Source organism: Mauremys mutica, chromosome 1, assembly GCF_020497125.1.
Source record: "Mauremys mutica isolate MM-2020 ecotype Southern chromosome 1, ASM2049712v1, whole genome shotgun sequence".
NCBI lineage: Eukaryota > Metazoa > Chordata > Testudines > Geoemydidae > Mauremys > Mauremys mutica.
The window spans coordinates 114,167,913-114,192,239 of NC_059072.1; the positions used below are offsets into that span (position 1 = coordinate 114,167,913).

General features: G+C 47.9%; 1 protein-coding gene across 1 annotated transcript in view; it reads left to right on the forward strand.

Annotated features, from left to right (window-relative positions):
- Positions 1 to 87: 87 nt before the first annotated feature.
- USP18 (ubiquitin specific peptidase 18) overlaps positions 88 to 24,327 on the forward strand; it is a 30,869-nt gene continuing 6,629 nt past the window's right edge. The window contains exons 1-8 of the mRNA XM_044991874.1: positions 88 to 188; positions 8,647 to 8,862; positions 10,439 to 10,535; positions 16,091 to 16,236; positions 17,982 to 18,061; positions 20,004 to 20,150; positions 22,675 to 22,770; positions 23,951 to 24,121. Of these exons, the coding sequence (XP_044847809.1) occupies positions 8,700 to 8,862; positions 10,439 to 10,535; positions 16,091 to 16,236; positions 17,982 to 18,061; positions 20,004 to 20,150; positions 22,675 to 22,770; positions 23,951 to 24,121 (900 nt within the window). The 5' untranslated portion in view covers positions 88 to 188; positions 8,647 to 8,699. The remainder of the gene's footprint in view (positions 189 to 8,646; positions 8,863 to 10,438; positions 10,536 to 16,090; positions 16,237 to 17,981; positions 18,062 to 20,003; positions 20,151 to 22,674; positions 22,771 to 23,950; positions 24,122 to 24,327) is intronic.

Here is a 24,327-nt window from a genome sequence, read left to right on the forward strand (position 1 = left end):
CGTGTTCAGTGGGAAATCAAAACTGAACGAAAGGCTGTGTGCAATGCCGCCCCCTGACGCTGCAGGGCTGAACATATCCCAGGCAGACTCTGGGAGATCCTCGTCGAGATCGGAGCTCTGACTAGCTCAGGGAACTGAAGCGAAGCAGAAAGCAGTCCACCGGGCTCTCCTTTCTCCCCAAAGCGGCAGTGAGTACCACCCTTTTCACTCATAGTTCATATAATCGGTTGTGCATGGCCGGACTTTTGTTTTTAGCGGCAGTTTCTGGAGAAATGCATGGCTTTAAACCTTCATCTCTATGTTGTCAGCTCACGTCTAGTCCAGGCCAATACAAATTGACATAAGTTGGTGGCAGTCTCAGAAAAAAGACCAAGCACTTAAAGGATATGGAAACGTATCTACCTTCTCATCGCTGTAAGTGTTCTCTCCGAGTCAGGGCTTAGGCATCCTGGCAAGGGAGCCGGTAAAGTTTGCACTGTAGGTGGCTGTGCCGTACTCTTTCACGAGAATACGGGTGTTAGAACCTGCAGGTTCCACTCCCCCTAAAGTAACTTTATTTAAAAAATAAACTACAAATACAAACTACCAAACTGATATGTTAATGCTTGTCAGGGGACACAGAATTATTAAGATCTATGAGCGGTATTTCTGCTTTTACTATAGCACTGGGGTAAATTAGTTTGTAATTAATAGAAAAGTTTTCTTTCAAATTCCCATATCATCCTGTGACCATTATAAAAGTAGATTTTTTCAGCAGGGTCTTTATGAAGTTTCACATGAACTACAAACATTTTTGCTCTAGCAAACCTGGGTTCCCACAGAACCCAGAAAATAATCTTTTTGCGGGGAACAGAGATGGGTCAAGGATACTAGGAAAGACATTGAAAAAGTCTGTCTCATAGGTACTGGAATAAAGGGTGCTGCAGCACCCCTGGCTTTAAGTGGTTTCCATTATATACAGGGTTTACAGTTTCGTTCAATGGCTCCTAGCACCCCCACTATACACATTTTTCCAGCACCCCTGTGGTTCTTCACCAAATCAGATTAGGAGATGTCTCTTATGAAATTAAGAGAATAGCATATTAAATGCAACCCCCCCAAAAAAAACTATATGCAACATTATGGGCTCACTTTCTTTTGAACTAGAGAGAGAAAAATCTGTAAATACTATACAAGAATAATAAAACATTCTATATAGTGCAGCATAAACATTAAGTAAACAAACCTCACAACATGTCGGTGAAGTTGATAATGTTCTCTCTCTTTTACAGATGAGACATAGAAAAGTTAAATGACTTGTCCAAGATCACAGCCAATAAGTGGCAACTGTGGTTAGAACTTGTGTTCCTAACTCCTAGACCTGGAGTTCAGTTCTTAAATCCTGCTGCTTCTCTCACTGGACAATGGCAAATATATTTTTTCCCCTCAAAAGCATGGTTATATTTTGGTGTTGACAGAATCATGATTCTCATTTAATAGTCTTTAAGGTCTATGTAAAAATTAAGATGGATCTGAGAAATCTGTACGCTTTATCCATTTATGATTGTAACGGGCTGGACTCACTGCTGCGGCACCTCCTGCTGGTGACTCCTGGGAATTAGCTCCATTCCAGCTCTAGAGCACCCTCTGCAGGCTGGTGATCCGCCTGTCCTCTGGGCCCCCCCCCCCATGTCCCTTTCTGGACCCGGTGCCCTTTTACATGGGGTGCTGCCCCCTGGCAGTAACCCCTTTCTCTCTCTGGGTCTCCCCTCCCCAGGGAACCCCCACCCTCTATCCCCACCTTGCCTCAATATATGGCTACTGCCAGTCATTGTCTAGCCCCACGTCCTGGGGCAGACTGCAGTATCAGCCTACTCATCGCTGGCAAGGTTGGGTTTGGACCTGCTGCCTTGGCCTACCCCTGGGCTGCCCTCTGCAACCCCCAGTACCTATTAGCCCAATGCTAGACTGCAGCCTGGGGCTTTCCAGGCTGGAGTTCCCCAACCCCTCAGCCTTTTCCCAGCCCTGCTTCACTCAGGTACCTTATGTCTAGCTCCCTGCAGCCAGGCCCATCTCCCTCTATAGCTAGAGAGAGACTGCCTTTCCTTCTGGCTTCCCTGGCCTTCTTATAAGGCCCTGTGGCTCAGGTTGGGGCGTGGCCCCAGCTGCAGCCACTTCCCCAATCAGCCCACCCTAAAGGCTGCTTTCTCCAGCCACAGCCCCTTCCCAGGGCTGTTTTTAACCCCTTCAGGGCAGGAGCAGGGGTCCACCCTGCTACAATGATTTAGAAAGAAAATAAGTAGTTCCTGTATCAGTGTTGTGACTATCACTTCTTTAAAAACTTTCTAATTTGACTCAGTTAGGCACAGTTAGCCTGAAAAACAGCACATTTTGAAAGGAGACATTTAGCAGCACTTGTGTTAAACCATTTCTCCACCTCTTGTAAAGCAGAACTAGGATTTCCTGTATTTAGGAAGGTAAACGGTAATATAGAAATTCTGAGATTTCCTTGTACGAACATTGAAGACAAAATGTGAATATCAGATCACTGGTATTTAGATGAATATGATTTTCAGGGCAAATGTAAATTTAACTCACATTTAGTGCAATGTTTGTGAAATATTAAAGAGGCATATGTGAAGATTAAATTTCCCCTTAAAAATGTAGGCAGATTTATCTAGATGGATATTGCTAACACATTATGTACATAAATCTGCATACTATATCAAAATTGTCAAATTGCTAAAAGCCTGATCAAAATTATCCCTTTGAACCTCAGTTTGAAAAGCTATTCAAGCCAGTAAAACATATTGTGATTTTGAAATGAAACTCCACATTGATTCATAGATTCCAAGGCCTGAAGGGACCATTGTGATCATCTAGTCTGATGCCCTGTACAACACAGGCCATAGAACTTGCCCAAAATAATTCCTAGATGATATCTCCTAGAAAAACATTCAATCTTGATTTAAAAATTGTCACTGATGAAGAATCCACTACAACCCTTGGTAAATTGTTACAGTGGTTAATTACTCTCACTATTAAAAGTGTATGCTTTATTTCCAGCATGAATTTGCCTAGCTTCAATTTCTAGCCATTGGATCGTGTTCTGCTAATCTCTGACAGATTGCAGAGCCCATTATTTGTTCCCCATGTAGGCTATAATCAAGTCACCCCTTAACCGTCTCTTTGTTAAGCTAAATAAATTCAGCTCCTTGAATCTATCACTATAAAACATGTTTTCTAACCCTTTAATCATTCTTGTGGCTCTTCTCTGAACCCTCTCCAATTTATAAATGTCCTCCTTGAACTTTGGTCACCAGAACTGGATATAGTATTCCAATAGCGGTTTCACCAGTGCCAAATACAGAGGTTAAATAACCTCTCTACTCGAGATTGCCTTGTTTATGCATCCAAGCATTGCATTAGCTCAGTGGTTCTCCAACTTTTGCATTGGTGACCCCTTTCACATAGCAAGACTCTGAGTGCAACCCCTCTTATAAATTAAAACCACATTTTTTATATTTAACACTATTATAAATGCTGGAAGCAAAGTGTGGTTTGAGGGTGGAGGCTGACACATCACGACCCCGCCCCCAGGTAATAACCTCATGACCCTCTGAGGGGTCACCACCCCCAGTTTGAGAACCCCTGCTAGCTCTTTTGGCCACAGCATCACTCTAGGAGCTCACATTCAGCTGATTAACCACGATGACTCCCAATTTTTTTTTCAGTCACTGCTTCCCAGGATAGAGTCCTCCATCGTGTACGTATGGTCTACATTTTTTGTTCCTAGATGTATTCATTTACATTAGCCATATTAAAATGCGTATTGTTTGCTTGTGCCCAGTTTACCAATCAATCCAGATCGTTCCAGTGACAGGTCCTCTTCATTATTTACCACTTTTCCAATTTGTGTGTCATCTGTAAACTTTATCAGTGATGATTTTTTTTTCTTTCAGGTCATTAATAAAAATGTTAAATAGCATAAGGCCAAGAATCAATCCCTGGGGATGCCATTAGAGACACACCCACTCAATGATGATTCCACGTTTGCAGTTACACTGAGGCTTATCAGTTAGCCAGCCTTTATTCCATGTAATGTGTTAATATTAATTTGATATCTTTCTAGTTTTTAAATCAAATAGTCAGTACCAGGTAAAATGCCTTACAGAAGTCTAAGTCTATTATATCAACACTCTTGCCTTTATCAACCAAACTTGTAATCTCATCAAAAAAAGATACCAAGTTAGCCAGGATCTATTTCCTGTAAATGCATGTTAATTGGCATTAATCAGCGTCCCCGCCTCCCGCTCCCGGGGCTGCTGCGGTGGGAGCGGGGTGCCCCGGCCGGCGGGCGAAGTGCGGCCTAATTCTTTACTAAACAAGTTCTGTACCAGCAGCTCCGTTATCTTTTCCTGGATTGATATCAGTGTGACAGGCCTATAATTACATGAGTCACCCTGTTAACCCTTTTTAAATATTCACACAATATGACCTTTCGTTCAGTCTTCTGGAATTTCCCTTGTATTCCAAGACTGTGAGGAGTGTTTTGAGCCTGATGAGTTATCCCTGAACCTGAATGTTCTGAGCCGGATGAGTCCTAAGCAGGGCCGGCTCCAGACCCCAGCGTGCCAAGCGCACGCTTGGGGCGGTATTTTGCCGGGAGGGTGGCAGGCGGCTCCGGCGGACCTCCCGCAGGCATGACTGCGGGGGGTCCGCTGGTCCTGCAGCTCTGATGGACCTCCCGCAGAAATGCCTGCGGAGGGTCCGCTGGTCCCGCGGCTCTGGTGGAGCATCCGCAGGCATGCCTGCGGGAGGTCCACCAGAGCCGCGGGACCAGCGGATCCTCCGCAGGCATGTCTGCAAGAGGTCCCCCGGAGCCGCGGGACCAGTGACCGCCAGAGCGCGCCCCGCGGCGCGCCGCCCTACTTGGGGCAGTGGAATTCCTAGAGCCGCCCCTGGTCCTAAGTATCCAGCCAATCCACCAGCAAAGACCTAACCAGATGACCCCCAAGGCAGATATATAGACTCCGAATGAAAGGAGCCACCTCAGCATCCCTACCTTGTTGTGGATACTCCCAGATGCTTGGTAGTTCAGTCATACTGTTCCAGCTCTAGCCTGTATCTGCATCTGCTCCAGCCATGGCTAGATGTCCTTACAAATACTTATTAAAAAATCAACATTAACAATCCAGTGAACTCCTCAGCCCAGTTCTTTACAAACTCTTGGATGCAAGTCATCTGAACCTTTTGATTTAAAAAATATCTAACTTTAGTAGTTTGTGTTTATCACCCTCCTGAGATACTAGTGGCATGGAAACATCCATAATGTTATTATTTGGTTTTTTCCCTAATACAGAATAGAAATATTTATTGAACACTTCTGCCTTTTATGTATTATTGATAATTCTACCATTTCCATCTAATAAGGGACTAACACTATTGTCAGGATTGTTTTTGCTCCTAATATACTTTAAAAAAATCTCCTTTTTATTGTCCTTAACGCTGCTGGCTATAGATTTCTCCTGGGGTCCCTTTGCTTTCCTTATCAATTTTCTACAATTCCTAGCTTCTGATTTCTATTCGCTATTATCAACTTCCCCTTTCTTCCATATGTTATATATGTATATTTTATAGCTGCCTTCACTTCCCCTCTAAATCAGTTTTTTTTTAAAAAACCAATACATTGATTGTGGCTTTTTGGGCATCTAGTAAAGAATTCTTAAAGCATTTCTCAATTATTATTCATATTTTTCTGATTAAATTCTTCCTTCTAGCTGATGTGGCTCATAATTGTTTTCAGCTCTATGAAATTGGCCCTTATAAAGCACCAAGTATGCATATATCACTGGTTTGGACTTTATTCTGTTTACACATTATAAATGTGATCAAATCTTGATCACCTGTACTCAAGTTAACATTAATTTTTAGTTCTGTGATCAGTTCATCTTTATCTGTCAAGACAAGGTCTAACAGAGTTGCTCCATGTTGGATACAACCCTTTGAGTTAGGAAACTATCAACCAACTCCATGTCAAACTGTCTCATCAATTCAGTTAGCTTCATGCCTTTTTGGCTGTGCTCTTTCAAACACAACTCAATTACTGAAGATAAATGTTAAGAATGGAAGATGATAGCTATTGTATTGCTAGCACAATGCTGTCATTACATAGATTATATTTCTAATTTTCTCCTCTTTTTCTTCTTCCTTTAATTTTCTTCTTTCCTTCTCTATGTTGGTGACTTATGAATTCTTTCAGTGTCTGTAATGGCCTCACACTAATTTTTCCATGGTGTTTAACACTTAATACATTGTCTGAGCATTCTTTTTTCTCTACTACATTCTCTCCTCTCTGTCTAAGGGCATTTATTTCCTTTTCTGATTATGCCTCTATCCCTCCCTCCCATCTCTGGCTTCTCTTTCCCCCCAACCTTTGCTAGTCCCTCTCTGTTTTTCACCTTACAGTATAAACAATTTTAGTCCTTACCATTTTTCTTCCCCTTCCCTTTGTTCACCCCACTTTTCTAACTCTGTGTCTTAAACCCTTCTTCTGTTAACTCTCTTGCTGTCTCCCTCTTCCTCAGACTTTCTTGCATCCTCTTCTTCTTTCAAGCGCTGCCCTTTCCCCATCTTTCCTCTCTCTTCCCCTTACACAATCAGTATTCCTCCCTTTTCTCAAGTGCTTCCTTTAAGCTATGGCCACTTCAGAGTTGTACAGATTTAAAAATCCTCTTCATCTGCTCTACCCCCTGAATTGTGATTGGCCTAAAGTTCTCCCCTCTTAGCTGAAACTGGCCTAAAGACTTCCATCTCTGGCTGTGTCTAGCTCACGCCTCCATCTTGGGCTGTGTCCAGTCCTTATGCCTAGCCCAGCTAAAGTTCTGTCTCTACTAGAGATTTGAATATAGATATATTCAAAAGGTATTTAGACACCTAAACATATTTAACAGTGAAGCTATAGCCCTATGAAGGACCTTAAACTCCCTCTTTCTTGTGAATGGGTAGGATTTAATGTTAGAGCTCATCTGTACTAATGAAATTTGCATCAGTATGGTATAGCTATTCTGATGCAAGTTTCCCTAGTATAGATGAGCTCTAAGATTAAATCCTACCCATTCACAAGAGAGAGGGAGTTTAAGGTCCATCGCAGTGCTCAAGCTTCTCTTAGGGCTAGGTTTCGAATGGGCTTAGGTGTATAAATATCTTTGAAAATCTGGTCTTTAGCATCTTAGTCCCACTATTGATGGTATTCTCCCAGCCTAGCACTCAGACTCCAGCCATGCAACGAATCATTTTGCTCTAGCGTTTGGTACTAGCTGGCTCCTGTGGCTATGGTATCCTGGATATTGTTATGTAGTTCTAGCTGCCAGTTACTCTGGACACTCTGGTTATATTAGTACCTGTTCTTGCCTCCTCAGGATACTGCAGTCAATTTCTGCTATTGGTGCTTTTTAAATTGCTCGTTCCTATTAAGTTGTAACATTTTTTTACATTGTGACTGTTCAGAGATTGATGTTTGAGTTTGGTTATACAGATATGCTACTGGATGAACAGTATAGAGCATCACATTACTTTGCAGCTTTATCGTGGTGATTTTTTGAAAGCCCATCAGTGTATGCTAAAGGTCCCATTCTTCAAGGTAATGACATTCTCAGCACCCCTTGACCTGCATGAGAGTTGTAATAGTTCTCTTGCTAAGCTGTTAAGGCTGGAATTTTCCAAGGAGCATGAAGAAGACAGGTAAGTGCCTAACTTCTTAGGCTCCTTTGAAAATCCTCACCCCATGTTCTACAACAGAGATTAGTAGCATTTAAAAAAATTAGTTTCAAAGACAGGAAAAACAACGATCAGATACCTAAATGAGCTGCCACTGAGATTTGTGCCTGCAAGAGGTAGGCAACTCTTCTGAAAAATTTACCTAATTATGTATTGTGTTTTCCTTTTGTGCTGGATTAAAGAAAATGTTATTTTTAACAACCACACCAGCATCCTCTTAAAAGAATATTTGTTTTGTTGCAACACTTTTTGTTCCACAGATGTCTGCGCCTTCATTCACCCAGCCTTCCTGAAATGGAATGGTCACAGTTCTCTCACTAAGTGGTGCTGCAATTGCAGGATTGAGTATCTACTCTATTGTAGAGAAAATGTTGAAATTGTACTATTTTTTTATTACACTAGGTGCCAGTACAACGGTTGAGGCTTCCTCACTCTTGATATCAAGAGTATGTTTTTCAGCTTTTTCATTGCTTGAGAATGATCGGACTACCCTGGTTTCCTGATCATGTAAAAACATTTGAGGCAAATTAAGAGGAGTTCAAAGATTTTTGGCAACTAAATTACTATAACTCCATCTGTGTGGCTAAAAACTGAACATTTCTCTCGGTTTTCCTTTGTGTCTAAAGAGACTTAGTGTTGATGAAAGATGCCTAACAGACAGCCCTGCAGACCAGGCTCTTTAATTTAGCCACAAAACAAGTACAGGATGTGCAGTGGCAGTGTGAGCTCCACTCATACTGCTCTGCAAGTATTCTTCTGGGGTGCCAACATGTAATGATGTTAATCATGTTTATTTTACTAGCATTCTTCACTGTGAAAACTGTTCTGCGTTTGTATAATAAATACTAAGATGAGTCTCACTTTACTATATTCTGCCCATCTTTCCAGTCTCTCTAGGTCCTTTTGTGTTACTGCAGTCCTTGTGTTGCGTTGTGCTGTGGATGGGCCAGGGAATTGGCTGCCCAGAGAAAAGCAGAAAGTCAGAGCCGGCACTAAATCAGAGCATGAGGAAGGCGAAAGATGGAGAAGAGGGCAGAGAGGAAGCTGTGGAGAGAGGTGACAAGCAGCTAAGAGCTCTCAGTGGTGCAGCAGACTTAAACAATGGTAATTGTTTTTACTCTCCTTCCCCCCACTTTTTTCTGTCTCATTCACTCCATGTTCTTGTTCCCTTCTCACCTCATTTCTCTCTCTCTCTCTCTCTCTCTCTCTTCTTTTTCCCTTTGCTAAAAGTCACACATGGAGGAGTCGTACAAATCAGATATTGAACAAACTCATTTGACTCTGCCAAGTGAAAGCGTTGTGCTTTAGGAAAAGGGCTACTTGAGGATCCCAACTGTTTACTTCCCTTTAAAACCCTAAACTGGGCAGATTTTCTTTCTAGTTGAGGATGGTTGGATGTTAGTTGCATCTTCCTCCACACTACATCAGAGTTGCTCCTGGGTTTGCTGAAGGGTCACTTCTAGGTCATGGACCCTAATCGCCAAGTTAGATCACTGGACTAGCCTCCCAAAAGCTTTCTTCACTTTTTTAAATGCAGATACTGTTGTATCCCGTGCAGTTACCCTTTCTCACCCACTACATTCACCTTTCTATTGTGGGCTTTTCTTCACTGCAGTGTTAACTCAAGTTATCTGTATTCCAGTTACCTCCTCTCAAGTTAGCTTAGCTTAAGAGAGAGTGGTCACAGTGGTAAACAACATTCGGGCTGCACAGATTGTTTGGATTAGGAACACGGTAGCCAAGTCCCAGCTGCAATAATAGCGCCAGCAGCAGCACTTGAGTTTTAACCCAGGCCCTTTGACGAGCCTGCTAGCTGAAATTTAAAGCACCACTCAACTCAAGCTAGAGATTTGTGTGTGTGGATGGGAGTCCAGTTACAGGCAACAGCTCAAAGTAACACTGCAGTGAAGACAAAGCCTGTGAGTGTCTGCCTCTGGCGTAAGCTGTTTACCTTGATAGGGACAACACATCTCACCTCTACCCATTTTACCTCACTTCCCATGAAAACAGAAGCTTTTGTGTCTCATACACCTCTGAGTGAAAATTACTTTTCTTTACCTCCTCCCCTTTAGCTTTGTCTCTTTCCTTGAAACTGGGCAAATTGGTTAAACTACTGGAGATAGATTGTCCGACCTGAACAGGACAATCTATGTCCTTGAACTGGTGTAACAGGGCATTGAAATATGGACCCTAAGCCAGATCTGAATTTTGTGATTGGGGCCTAGCTCCATAGAAGTCTGAATAAACTCTCTCATCCAGACATATTTGGGGGAATGGGTTTTAAAGTCAGACTAACCTAGATCCAGGTTTTGCAGCTTGAGCTTGTTTTTGGAGGCACCCTCCCAACTCTCTCCAGCTGTCAGAGGCAAACCAATGCTAAGATTTTAAAGGGGTGTAAGACAGGGTTGCCAACCCTCGAGGATTGGCCTGGAGTTTTCAGGAATGAAAGTTTAAGCTTTAAAGATTATGTCATGTGCGGAAATCTCCAGGAATATATCCAACCAAAATTGGCAACCCTAGTAAGAGTAGATTTGACCCTTCCGTCATCCTGGTGAAGATGCTGGGCCTATATGTTAAATAGGCTGAAAGTGGCCAAAGGGAAATTTGCCATCTTCTCACCATCCCTTACTCTCCCTGCCTCCATGTGAGCTTTAAGCCTCACTTCCTCTTGTCCCTACAGGAGCCATTGGGCTGTACAATATGGGACTGAGCTGCTGCCTGAATTCTCTGCTTCAGGTGTTCTTCATGAACATACACTTCACTGTGATACTACGAAGGTAAGAGATGCACAGGAGCAGTGCCCATTCCCTGAGGTCAGACTGCCAGTGTTACCTTCACTGCCTCACCTCTGTTTTCAAGTGGAATGTCCATCCAAAGGAATGGATTATCAGGAGATGCCAGGTGCTTCCCAAATGAGAGTGGGCCCTGAATATGCCTGAGGCAGAAGACTAGGGCTCTGCAAAACACAGCAATTTTGATTCACGAGGGCTCATTAGAGACTGAAAATAGGCCATATTTGCACATTTGTATAATTTAATCCCAGAGTGGGATATTTGAGATAATATGTATACTGATCTAAGTATTATATTTTTCCATAACTAGGGTGACCAGATAGCAAGTATAAAAAATCAGGACAGGGGGTGGGGGATAATAGGTGCCTATATAAGAAAAAGGCCCCAAAATTAGGACTGTCCCTATAAAATCAGGACAGCTGGTCACCCTATTCATAACAGCACATCGTTTTATTCTAGTTATATCCATGGACAATAATCCCTGTGCCACAATATAAACCATTCACTTCACAACTATAGACATTCCACAGCTATAGGCCCAGAGTGCACAGCCTTACGCCTGCCTGGGATAGATGTTTGTTTGGGTGGACAGACAGCATGTAGTGTCCCGTTGCTTTGCTTGAATGTGTTTTGGCCCTATATTGTGCTGCATTGACTTCAGGGGGTTGCATAGAACAGGTGAGACAGGGCAGATTTGGACCCTGTACCTTTCTGCTGACCACAGTGACAGCTATTTTAATTTGTTTCCAGTTTGTTCAGCTCACTACAGTTTATTTTGTTAAAGTGGATAGTCTCTGTATATTCCCAGAGGATATATATATAAATATACTTCATATTTACCAGAGAAACGATACACTCACTGACATGCTGTAGAAAGTTCACAGCACCAACAGTGCCAGCCTGTGGCAGATCCTCTCCCCATTGAAGACACGGTCCTGTCCTTCAACACCCCCAAACCAGAGGTTTCTAGGGATAGCTCAGTGGTTTGAGCACTGGCCTGCTAAACCCAGCATGGTGAGTTCAGTCCTTGAAGGGGCCCCTTAGGGCTCTGGGGCAAAATCAGTACTTGGTCCTGTTAGTGAAGGCAGGGGGCTGGACTCAATGACCTTTCAGGGTCCCTTCCAGTTCTATGAGATAGGTATATCTTCATATATTATACACAGCGATTTTGGGGACTGGGCCCTTGAACAGGCAAGGTCTTTTCCCAGTTGGCTTCTCACCCTAGTAAAAGCTCCTGTTGTTGCAACATCCTCCCAGAGTGGATAGGGGTGCTCAGACCTGCCCTCTCCAGCAGGCTCCAGTCCAGGACCCAATGGTAGGCAGCTGCATTCAGCACCCTGGGGTGCTAAGCAGCTACCCCCAGACCACTTCCTACCCAACTCTCCTTTAGCTTGCAGAAGTAAATCACTCCAATCCAGTCTCTGACCTGCACACTCAGTCACCAGCCTCTTCTCTCCTCTCTGCAGGTTTGCACAGGGCTGTGAGGTCAGGCCCCAAGCAGTGAGCTCCAGGACAGTATTTTCCCCTCCAAACAGCCATTTTCTCCCTTCCACTGCCTGCTTCTGAGGCCCTGCCACTGTCCCTTTTAAAGCCTTGCCTCCAGCTTGTGCAGGCATTGAGGTGTGGCTGGGCAGGGCCACCAGAGCTTCTTCTTTAACCCCTTGCTCTCCAGCATGGGGTTTGTATTCCCCATCATACACACCAAGGGGGAAAGAGACAGGATTGCAGTGCTGCAGAGATGTGGAGAGAGACCAGAACTGGCATAGAGGCAGGGGTGAAAGTAACTTACAGGACTTGCCTGCACTGCTGGAGTCCTGAGTGGGGCGTGGCCTCATCTGGAAGAGGCGTGGCCTCTCAAGATTTAAAGGCCCTGGGTCACCAGCTGTGGCTGTGAGACCCAGGGCCTTTAAATCAACCAGGGGCTCCCAGCTGCAGAGGTGGCTGGGAGCCCCCTGGGGCTCAGCGGCAAATTAAAGGGCTTGGGGCTCTGGCCGCCGGGGGGAACCCCAAGCTTTGCGGGGCTGGGGCAGGGATTTAAAGGGCCCAGAGCTCTTGTCGCTGAGGGGAGCTCTGAGCCCTTTAAATCCCAGCCGTGGTCGGGATTCAAAGGGCTCTAGGCTGCCCGCAGCCGCGGGTGGCCCAGAGCCCTTTCAATCCCTGCCGTGGAAGCCGGTGCGGTCCAGCATGGCGTACTGGCTCTTGCCGGTACGCTGTACCTGACCGGACCGGCTTACTTTCACCTCTGCATAGAGGTGTCACTGGTGTCTGCTTGCTAGGCTTGGTATGAGGAGTGGGAAAATGAGCAGTGGAGGGAAGGGAAGGAATCCTCCCCCCATAGCCACAGGGCAGCTCCAGAGCCATTATGGCAGACCTCAGGCAAAGAGATGGTGGGGGAAGGACAGGACCATGTTTCAACTGGCCCCCTCCCCCTCCCTGGTGTTAAAGTAGAATGAGCCAGGAGAGGGAGCTCTTACTGCATCAACCAGGGAGGAGAGGGGCACTGCTTACCCAGGCTAGGGTGGGTTGAAGGGGGGCTGGGTGGATGTGGAGGGAGCTGCTTACCAGCCCAAGGAGAATAAGGGGAGCTCCCCTCTGCTTCCAGAAGAGAAGAGGGACCTGTGCTGACTTTGAACCCCTGCTCATTCCCCACCTGCTGCCCAGGACCGGATTTCCAGTTAGGCACAGTAGACACGTGCCTGGGGCACTGGTGTTCTAGGGGCGCCTAAAAGTTAAAAGCGGGTTAAAAGTTAAAAAGTTAATATATTCAGCTCCCCTGTGGGCTCCTGGCGTGGGTTGGTGGCTGCTGAGCATGTGGGGCTGGAGCAGGGTGAGCGTCCAAGTCAGCCCATGTGGGGGTGCTGTGACCCGGGGCTGGGCCAGGTGGCTGCTGAAGGTGCTGGGAGTGTCCCAGCGCTTTCCCAATCTCGGCTGCCCCGCTGCCTCCACCCCGTGCTGGGGAGGAAGGGTGTGGCTAGCACCCCATTCACTTGCACAGGCAGAGCTGGAGCGTGGCTGCTGCGCTGGGCTGCGGGAGGTATGGAAGGCACAGTTCCCCCCTTGCGTCTCACCTGGAGTGGCTCAGGCTGGGAGCGCCATGTGTGGCTGAGGGTCCCGTGCATTCCTAGGGAGGCTGTGTTTATATTTCTTTTGGTTTCATTTTTTACGGAAAACACAAAGGTCATCTGTAGGCGGTGGGGGAGGTGCACTGAAATGCTGTGCCTAGGGGCACATAAGGTGTAAATCCGGCGCTGCTGCTGCCACAGAACTGAGTGCCACACACGGTACACACCCTCCAGGGGTCCCCTCAAACCCTGTGCCATCTTGCACAGCGTAAGTAATTTGAGAGTAGATAACTTGAGCTAACACTGCAATCAGTGATGAGCTGCCAAAATATTAACAACAGGTTCCCTCCTCCTCACCTCACGAGGGGGTTGTGCCCCCCCGGGGGTCGTGCCCCATCCAACCCCCCATGTTCCTTGACACCCCCCCCGGGATCCCTGACCCATCCCCCCCTTCCCTGTCCCCTGACTGCCCCTTGCCGCCCCATCCAACCCCTCCTCTCATTCTTGATGGCCCTCCGGGACCCCTGCCCCATCCAACCACTCCTTCTGTCTGTCCCTGACTGCCCCTGGAACCCCTGCCCCTGCCTGCCCCCCACCACCTCATCCAACCCCTGCTCCTTCCTGACTGCTCCCCGGGACCCTTGCCCCCATTCAATCCCCCTGTTCCCTGCCCTCTGACCGCCCTGACCCCTATCCACCCCCCCACAACCAACCGAACACCCCCTCCCTGCTCCCTGCCCCCTTACCACACTGCCTGGGGCCGGGACCAGGTCCGCTTCTCCGGGACCGCAACCGGTGCCATGGGGCCCGACTCCCCGGGCCGGGCCGGAGCCACTCAGCCGGCACCGGGACCGGTGCTGCGGGGCCCGACTCCCCGGGCCGGGCTGAAGCCGCTTGGCCGGCACCGGGGCTGGAGCTGCGGGGCCCGACTCCCCGGGCCAGGCCAGGCCAGAGCCGCAGGGCCCGACTCCCTGGGCCGGGCCGGAGCTGCGGGGCCCGACTCCCCGGGCCGGGCCGGAGCTGCGGGGCCCGACTCCCCGGGCCAGGCCAGAGCCGCTCGGCTGGCACCGGGGCCGGAGCTGCGGGGCCCGAATCCCTGGGCCGGGCCGGAGCTGCTCAGCCGGCACCGGGGTCTGAGCCGCGGGACCCGAGCTGGGCCGGTCGGAGCCGCTCAGCTGGGACCAGCCTGAGCCGGGGGTGCTTGGCTGGGACCAGGCTGGGGATCTGGGCCAGGTCCAGGGGGAGCCGCTCAGGTGGAGCCTGACTGGGCCACGTGCGCCGTCCCGCCCCCCCGCACCCGGCTTACCTGCCTGCTGCTTGTTTCAGGCTTCCCGCGAACATTTGATTCGCGGGAAGCAGGGGAAGGGGAGAAGGAGGGCGGAGCGTTTAGGGGAGAGGGGGAGGTGAGCTGGGGCCGGGGCCGGGTGGACAGCTGCCCGAGCCTTTGTTAAATTTAAAAGCTTTTTAGAACCGGTTGTCCTGGAACAACCGGTTCTAAAAAGGCTTCTAAATTTAACAACCGGTTCTTGCGAACCGTTGCGAACCGGCTGGAGCTCACCACTGACTACAATGAAGAAAAGCCCACAATGGAAGATCTTAATACCAGAGGGACCATTGTGTGTTGGGCCCAGTCTGCAAGATGCTGAGTGCCCTCAATTCCCCTTGAAGTAAGAGAAGATAAGGGTGCTCAGTGCATCACAGGATTGAGCCCAAACATATCACTGGATGTGCATCTGGGTCTCCAGGGCTGAAATACAACCACAAAACTCCTTCTTAGGTTCTAAAATGTGCTCCGGCCAGCCTCCTCCCTTCCTGGTGCCACCTTAATCCTAGTTTGTCCTTTGTTACCATTTCCTTCACCCCATTTCTCCTCCCCGGCACCCTATTTCTAACCAAGAGCAGGAAACTGCACCTGTTGAAATTCGCTATTTCTACCACCCAATAGGAGGCTGATTTTCAGTCATGTTAAGGCCCCTTTCCAAAGCTTTGGCAAAATAACTTCCTGGGCAGGGCACCTTTCCAGCTAGGGGAGAGTTGAAATAAGGGCTTTATACCAACCCTGTTTGTAGCACACAGCATCATGGGCAGGATTTTCGGTGTGTTGGGGCAGAAGGGAGTGGGTGAAGGGCAGGAAGAGGTATATATGTCTGGAGCTCACTGTGCTACAGCTAGTCTTTGTTTCCCAGGGTGGCTTAAAGGCATTTCTGGCCCATCCATTCTGCCCCAAATGCAGGGATGAAGAAACTTAGAATCAAGGCCTCTCTCTTTAAAACATGCTACCTGCCCCACTGGTTGAAGTAGTGCAGCTGCCTCCTGCTGGCAAGTCTTCTTTCTTTACTCCTTTATCGTAGGCATATAGGTAATGGTTGTCTCTTCAACTGCTGTCTGTGTCATTTACTCTGCCCCTTTGGTTATGATGCCTGGTACTTCGTACCTGGGATGCTTGCTCACTGCTCCTGTTGCGTTTTCTGTTCACAGGATCAAAGTACCGACAGTACGTACAGAACAAAAGAAGAGTGTCCCATACCAAATGCTCTTGCTGTTGGAACAGATGCAGCGTAGCAAACAGAGAGCCGTGTATCCCCAGGAACTTGTCCGCTGTCTCACTTTGCACAATTTGAAACGTAAGCAGTAACCAACCAGCCCCTATCTGCTGTACATGGGAAGTCACCAAGCACTAATAAGCTCAGTGTGTCCTCTAACTCACTTCCTCATGTGTTCTAGGAATTGGAGAAGTGGTGGCCAGAGCCATGCTGGCTGCAGCAGCCTGCCCTCTGGGGAAGGGCAGCTGGGCCTTATTTCCAGATCAGGGGAGACAGACAGCCCTGGAGAGTGACCTCACTTTTGGCCAGGGGCTGCGATGGCTGCACATATTCTATAGGAGCAGAATGTTTTGCTGTAGGTGGAGGGAGGCACTTTGGTTCTAGACAGAGGTGTGAAATGCTTTGGGAGTAGAGGGAGCCAGATTACTGCTTGACATATCTTGTTATATTGGGATGATCAAGAGGGGACGCTGCACTCTCTCTCTCTCTTATTCGAAAATAAGGCCACGTGTACACTAGCATGTATGTCGGCAAAACTTTTGTCTCTCAGGGGTATGAAAAAAACCACCCCCTAAGTGATAGAATTTTTGCTGGCATAAGTGCTTGTGTGCTGAGCGCTTTGCTGATGGGAGACACTCTCCCGCCAACATAGCTGCAGCCACTCGTTGAGCTGGTTTTATTATATCGACGGGAGAGCGCTCTGCCATCGGCACAATGCAACTAGACGAGCGCTCTTACAGCGGTACAGCTTAACAAGACACTGTTAAGAAAGCTACAGTAGAGATATACCAGCAAATTCAGACAAAGTATAGGCAGGAGGGTAAGCAGTTGAGTGGGCCTACTTACATCAGAGCTAAATGTGTCCCTTTGAGATTGAGTTGCCTACATTTAGCCTTCTCTGTTCCAATGAAAGAGAGATGGCCAAATAAATCTCACAGAGTTCTACAATGTGGCCCACATTCTCTCTTGTCTTTAATATGGAGGAATGGCGCATAGGAACAATAGACTTTAGCCTACAATGGTCTGTCTGGATTGGGCTGGACTACTAAATCCTGGGACCTGTTGGCTGGCTGTAATCTTCTTAGTGGTATGCAAATTAAGGAGCAGATCTTTGTGCAAGAACACAGCCTAAGTATCTGCACTGGGCATTGGGCAGACTTGCAGGGAGATTGAAGGCAAAAACACTGTGCCGCAGGCTGTGGAGCCATTCCACAAAGCTGCCCCTAGTGCACAGGTAGCCTCCATGGAACAGGGCTCTGTGCTGCACAGTATGTGTGCACTCTCTGCCTAATTCCTAAATTTTACACCCCTGTTCCAGCTTGAGCAGTGGAGCTACACAGGTTCTGCTCCATGGAGAAGGGCACAGGATTTTTCCTTAAGTGTGGTTCTCAGGCATCTTCTCAATGGACTCTTTTAAGCAAGCCCTGCAGAAAACTATCTTCCACGCATCTAGGTTTGTAAATGTGCCATTTGGGCCCAGTGAGAACTCCAAGTGTAAGATTCCTGCATTGTACTTGACTCCTTGAGCTGGCAGGGAGTGCTGCGGTAGCAATGTGTTCAGCCCCTGGGTTGGAAGGAGGTGCCTTATATTGTTCTGTAATGAGACACAGAGATTGTTCAAGAGCAACATTGACTGGACTCCAGGTGAAACTCCACACTTTCCTCATAGGTCAGGCAGATGCTTGGCATGGTATGGGGGTGTTGAGGCCGGGGAGGACTGCAGATGAGAAGGTGGATGGAAACCTCAGGTCTCTGAGAGGGGCTCCAAGGAATGAAATGTGCTGTTTGCAATGCTAACGTTGGTTGTAATGTCTCTGTTTGTCCAGTGTTTGTCCAGTATGACGCTGCTCAACTCTTCTTGAGCCTCTGGAACCTGATTAAGAGTCAGATCACAGACGGGCAGCTGGTAAGTGCTCTGACTGAAAAAAGGAATGTGCCACCCGCACCCTAGAGATTCCACAGCTTTTCCTGTTCACTAACCTTGGTTCTCTGTCAGATTACATGAGTCACCTCCACCTCATCTGGCATCCTGCTACCAAGCAATCCTGCCTCTCACCTCCCAGCCACAAGGAATCTTGCAGCCATGGGCTTTGGCAATTCAAGTCTCAATTAAAATGTATCCGTACATCTTTCAGACCACACCAAAGTGGTAATTCCCTTTGTGGGGGAGACTGCTCGTTAATAGGAAAAAACACGTTTCTTTTGCAAAATTGGGTTTGGTTAATTCATGTTTCTTCCTACCTCAAATGTACATAAATATTGTTCAGTGTTATCTTTAAACAGCCCCACCCTTGCATTAATGTCTGTCAGCTGCCTCTAATATTCAGTAATGTTTTACATGTTATCTGGATGGTAGTTCCCTGCATTGGAGGCAGGGCCGATGCAAGGAAGTTTCGCGCCCTAGGCGAAACTTCCACCCTTGCACCCCCCACCCAGCTATCCCCGCCCAGCCCACGGCAGCTAACTCAGCCTCCGACCTGGGGAGCCCCCCCCCTGCAGCAGCTACCCGCCCCACTGCGACAGCTAACCCCTCTCCCCCCCGTCCCCTCATGGCAACTAACCCCGCCCAGGGAGACTTCCCCCCCCCGCCACAGCAGCTAGCCCTGCCTGGGGAGACTTCCCCCCTCTCCCCCCCCACCACGGCAGCTAACCCTGCCTGGGGAGACTTCCCCCCTCTCCCCCCCCACCACGGCAGCTAACCTTGCCTGGGGAGACTTCCCCCCTCTCCCACCCCCCCGCCACGGCAGCTAACCCTGCCTGGGGAGCCCGCCCCAGCTCACCTCGGCTTCGCCTCCTCCACTGAGCACGCCGGCGCTGCTCTAATTCTCCTCCCCGCCCAGGCTTGTGGCACTGATTGGAGGAGACTTAGAGCTGGGCTGTGTGCTCAGCGGAGGAGGCAGAGTGGAGGTAAGCTGGGGCGGGGAGCTGTTCCCCTTTGTGCCCCCCCCGTTACTGCGGGCAGCCCTCCCCACGCGCGCCCCAAGTGTGCCCCCCCACCCAGCTCACCTCCACTCCACCTCCTCACCTGAGGGGACTTTTAGGCGCCCCCAACCACTAGGCGCCCTAGGCGGCCGCCTAGTTTGCCTAAATGGTTGCACCGGCCCTGATTGGAGGCTCCTAGGCTAACAGTAAACAGTAATGCTGACTTACCTCCACACCAGTAGCACAGTTTGTTCATGCAGGTTCAATACAAAACTATACATAAAAGTGTCTCACAGTTAAGGCCCTATTCCTACCGTAGCCTGACTATGTAATCACCCATGGCGTTTATATCAATGGTTCTCACCCTTTCCAGACTACTGTACCCCTTTCAGGAGTCTGATTTGTCTTGTGTACCCCCAGGTTTCACCTCACTTAAAAACTACTTGCTTACAAAATCAGACATAGACATACAAAAGTGTCCCAGCACACTATTACTGGAAAATGGCTTACTTGCTCCTTTTTACCAAATAATTATAAAATAAATCAATTGGAATATAAATATTGTACTTACATTTCAGTGTATAGTATATAGAGCAGTATAAGTCATTGTCTGTATGAAATGTTACTTTGCACTGACTTCACTACTGCTTTTTATGTAGCCTGTTGTAAAACTAGAGAAATATCTGGATGAGTTGATGTACCCCCTGGAAGACCTCTGTGTACCCCTGGCTGAGAACCACTGATTTATATTGCCCTCATTTAGATGCTGTGAGGTACTCTCTGTCTAGGTAGATGAAAGATCTGGTTTCAAGTCTTAAAGAAGTGACACTGCATTAAGTGTCCAGTACAGCCACTGTCACACCTGCCCTGGGAAAAGCATCAGCTGGGTGGTTCATATCCATTTCTTGTTCTTTTCTACTCTTCAGGCTGACAGGTTGACCACGCTGTACACTATCCGGGTGCAGGAGTATCTGGTTTGTCAGAAGTGCTCCTTTGAAACAAAGAGGGACAGCAACTTGTTAACCCTCCCACTCCCAATGTTTAATTCCTGTTCTCAGCGACTGAAGACACTGGTAGGTTTAACACTCCAACACTCTGCACTTAATGGGAAGGAAGAGTCCACTCCGCTCAGGCACAGGCATTCACTTCCGGTGCCTCTTCTCCTAGGGGCTGTAGCCAGTATCTGTGCAAGGGATACTGACCTTTCAAGTGATGTAAACTCTGTTTATCCCAGGTGGATTTACAGGTGGAAGATTAAGCTCTTGAGGCTCCTTTCTGAAAAGCATAGGGGAAAATTCTGGTGTCCTGGCTAGGATTCCCCTCTCTGGGTAAAACACCTCCTCTAAAAGCTCTCTGTACTTATCAGAGCTGAGATGCAGAAATACTGCAATTGCCTACAGAGTCCTTGTACTATTAATACTGCAGTATTGTGTTTAGTGATGCTCAGATACTACAGTGACGAGGGGGTTGTATAAAACGTTTAGATAGATAGATAGATGCTATGTTGTTCAATGATATTTGGATTCAAAGGGCCTGATTCTCATTTACACTAAGGCTCCTTTGCACTTCTGTAGCAGTGTGCATTTAAGGGATCTTAAAGAGGTTGTAAATTACATTTACACTTCAACACCTTTTTCCTGAATCAACCGTCCTCCTTATCTCTTCAACTGGTGCAGTTGTCCCAGGGACCAAAGAAAGAGGGACACCAGTTGAGATCAATCCAAAGATTTGTTTCTTAAAACAAGAATTTCGGTAGGAGTTCTGATACAGCAGAATCACAATATACGTGTGTGTGTGTGTGTGCATAGCCCCTTGTGGGCTAGGAGGGGTAGTAGCAGGGCTTGAGTTGTACCGGAATGCTCCAGAATGCCATTCCAGCATGCCGGAAGGGCATTCCCATACTTCTTCTTTAAAGACTCCAACACTGGATGGAAGGTAAAGTGGGGATTATAAGCATTTTGCCACTGACTTCAAATGGGATCGTGATCAAACCTTGGGGCGAAGGGGAAGATTTAGAAGGCCAAGATTTTCAAAAGTGAGTAGTGATTTTGTGCCCCTCAGTTTCTTGAGAACCCAACTTGAGAAACCTTAAAGGCACCTGATTTTCAGAGGATGAGTGCTCAGCACTTTCCCCAAATCAGTCCCCTTTGAGGCTTCTCCAACTGGGCCCACAAAAATGAAGGCATCCAAAACTGCTAAAAAAATTTGAAAATGTAGGCCAAAATGTCCACAAATGCAGTTTCATGCTCTTGGTGTAGGGTTGCACATTCCATTGTGCTTGACCCACAGCCTTCCAAACAGAACACTCCTTAAACCAGGGGTGGGCAAACTTTTTGGGGCGAGGGCCACATCTGGGTGAGGAAATTGTATGCAGGGCCGGGGCAGGGCGGGTGGAGTGCGGGATGTGGAGGAAGGGGCTCAGGACAAGGGATTGGGGCAGAGAAGGGGTGCAGAGTGTAAGAGGGGGCTCAGGGAAGGGGGTTGGGGTACAGGAGGGGTACAGAGTGCAGGATGGGGCTCAGGGCAGGGAGTTGGGGTGCACGGGGTGCAGGGTGCAGCAGGGAGCTCAGGGCAGGTGGTTGGAATGCACAGGAGTGCAGAAAGGGGCTCAGGGCAGGGAGTTGGGTGCAGGAGGGGTGCGAGGTACAGGCAGAGGGCTTAGGGCAGGAAGTTGGGGGGCGGGGGGCAGGAGGGGTTTGAGCTCCAGCCCGGTGCCGCTTACCTAAAGTGGCTCCGGGGTGGCAGTGGCGCACACCAGGGCCAGGGCAGGCTCCCTGCATGCCTGCCCTGTCCCCACGCCACTCAGGAAGTGCTGCGGCCCCTGGGGGGGGGGGCAGAGGGCTCTGCGTGCGCACATGGAGCCCTTTGCCTCCCGGCCCGGGGGCTGCTTCTGAGAGCAGCGCCGGGCCCGCAGCACCACCAGGGGTAATCCCGCGGGCCGGATCCAAAGCCCTGAAGGGCCGGATCCGGCCCGCGGGCCATAGTTTGCCCATCCCTGCCTTAAACAATGTGTTGGTGTCTGTAAGAACAAGCAATGTTTTGCTTACGTTACTCCCTTCCTTCCTGTGCTGGAAAAGAAAATGAAACCAGGTTGTTGGGATTTGAACTAAACAGAAAGCATAACTGGAGCTCTGTCTGGGCCTGTGTAGACTAGGAGACTTTTTTCTTTTTTTTTTTTAATGGAGTAAGGTAACTTGATGTGGCTAACATGACTTGAAACACTACCTAACACCTAGTGTACACACAGTTTAACTCTTTAAAATTGTGTTAGCTTGTAACCTAAGAGGGAGCCTAAAATTACAGTACAACAATATGACAAATAGAGGGAAACAGGAGAGGCAAAAATTAAACTTTTAATGCGAAAAAGAAGCAAAGGTTAAAAAACGCCTTTAAAACCAACGAACATGCCTTTTGGGTCTTCTTTATTCACAATAAAGCAGCAACAAAGCCAATTTATTTTCCTTTGCTAGACACCTTGAAATATAATACCTTCTGAAGGTTTGCCTTGAAACTGCAGCCTTTGAAATGAAGCAGAAATAGAGATGTAACTTCTCAGAGGAGTTCTATTTGGCTGATAGAATCCTTCTCTGTTTCTAGGAGGATTCTCTGCGTTGCTTTTTCCAGCCTGAACAGCTGACTGACAGCAACATGTGTCTCTGTGAACAGTGTGAAAGGAAAACACCGTGTCTGCAAGTAAGGCCTGGTCTACACTGGGGGTGGGGTGGGAGGGATCGATCTAAGATACGCAACTTCAGCTATGAGAATAGCATAGCTGAAGGTGACGTATCTTAGATCGACTTCCCTCGCGTCCTCTCGGCGCGGGATCGACTGCCGCCGCTCCCTTGTTGACTCCACTTCCGCCCCTTGCCCTGGTGGAGTTCCGGAGTCAATGGGGAGCGTGTTCGGGGATCGATTTATCGCGTCTAGACAAGATGCGATAAATCGATCCCTGATAGATAGATCGCTACCTGCCGATCTGGCAGGTAGTGTGGACACACCCTAAGTGAGTGTTTCCCCTAATTCTGCCTAGACATGGAATTGCCATTGGGGTGGGGGTGCTGTCACTGCAGGCGTATAGCAGTGCAGTGAGGCTTAATTGGCAAGACAAGCTATATTAATGTTGCCAAAATAAAAGAGAAAGACCCTTCAAGTATCTGTCGGTGAGTATAATCCGCCCAAGTTAGGATAGTACCGCTCAAAGTCTCCTTTGCAGGCCATTGCCCAATAGGGACATTCCCTATTAGCATATCTCTCATCCATCCTGCATTTTGTAGGAAAGCCTCACTATTCTTTCCAGCATCCCACCATGCTGCACCGTGCAACTCCCATGCCTGCCTGTGCCTGCTGTGATCCCTCTAACAGGTGCTCTCCTCCATCCCCTCCCGTGTCCTTGTGTAATAGGTAGAGGGAGCAGATATATGAATAGTACATGCTTCAGGGTAAGGATAGTAGACAGGAAGTGAAGTAATGCACAAAATGGGCATCTTAAGGCTAAGCCTCTGAATCACACTGAAGATGAGAAACTTGGTGATCATGGCTCCATTACATGTATGCATAATCCACTCTGTGTGTGTGTGTGTGTGTGTGTGTGTGTGTGTGTAAACATATTTAGCACCTGCATTCCAGGATCCCCCAAACAACTATGTCTGTATTTCTGACCTACAGCTCTTCATGCTATTCCAGTTCTAGGAATAAAATGTGAACAAGTGCCTTTTATATATGCCTGAAGCTGAACTATGGTCTTCTAAAGTGACAGGTTGGGGGAATTAATTCACTGTACCACAAACCATTCTCCACCCTAATTGCACTCACACTGATCTCAACATCTTCATCCATTCTTTAGTTTTCAGTTGAAGTGTTTATTGCTTTGCAGGGCATGAGGCTAACATGTCTGCCACACACTCTTACCCTTCACCTAAAGCGCTTCTACTACAGGAAATCTTCCTGGACTCAGAAGATCAGCTACTCTCTGCCTTTTCCACAAAGCCTTGATTTCAACCAGATCCTGACACAAGAGCAGTGTCATCCAGATGCCAAAGAGAAGGTGAGACATTCTCATCTGTTGCACTTCGGGGAAGCAGATTTCCTTCTCTTCTCTTCTATTCACTCAGTTCTCACAAGAAGAGACTCGCAGGTCAGACAGACATTACCCTCAATGTTCTCCATCTTTCTAATAAAGTCATGCCCTGGGCTTTAGCTGTACCTGATGGTGTTCTACATCCTGTGATTTTAACCCTTTCAGGCACTATG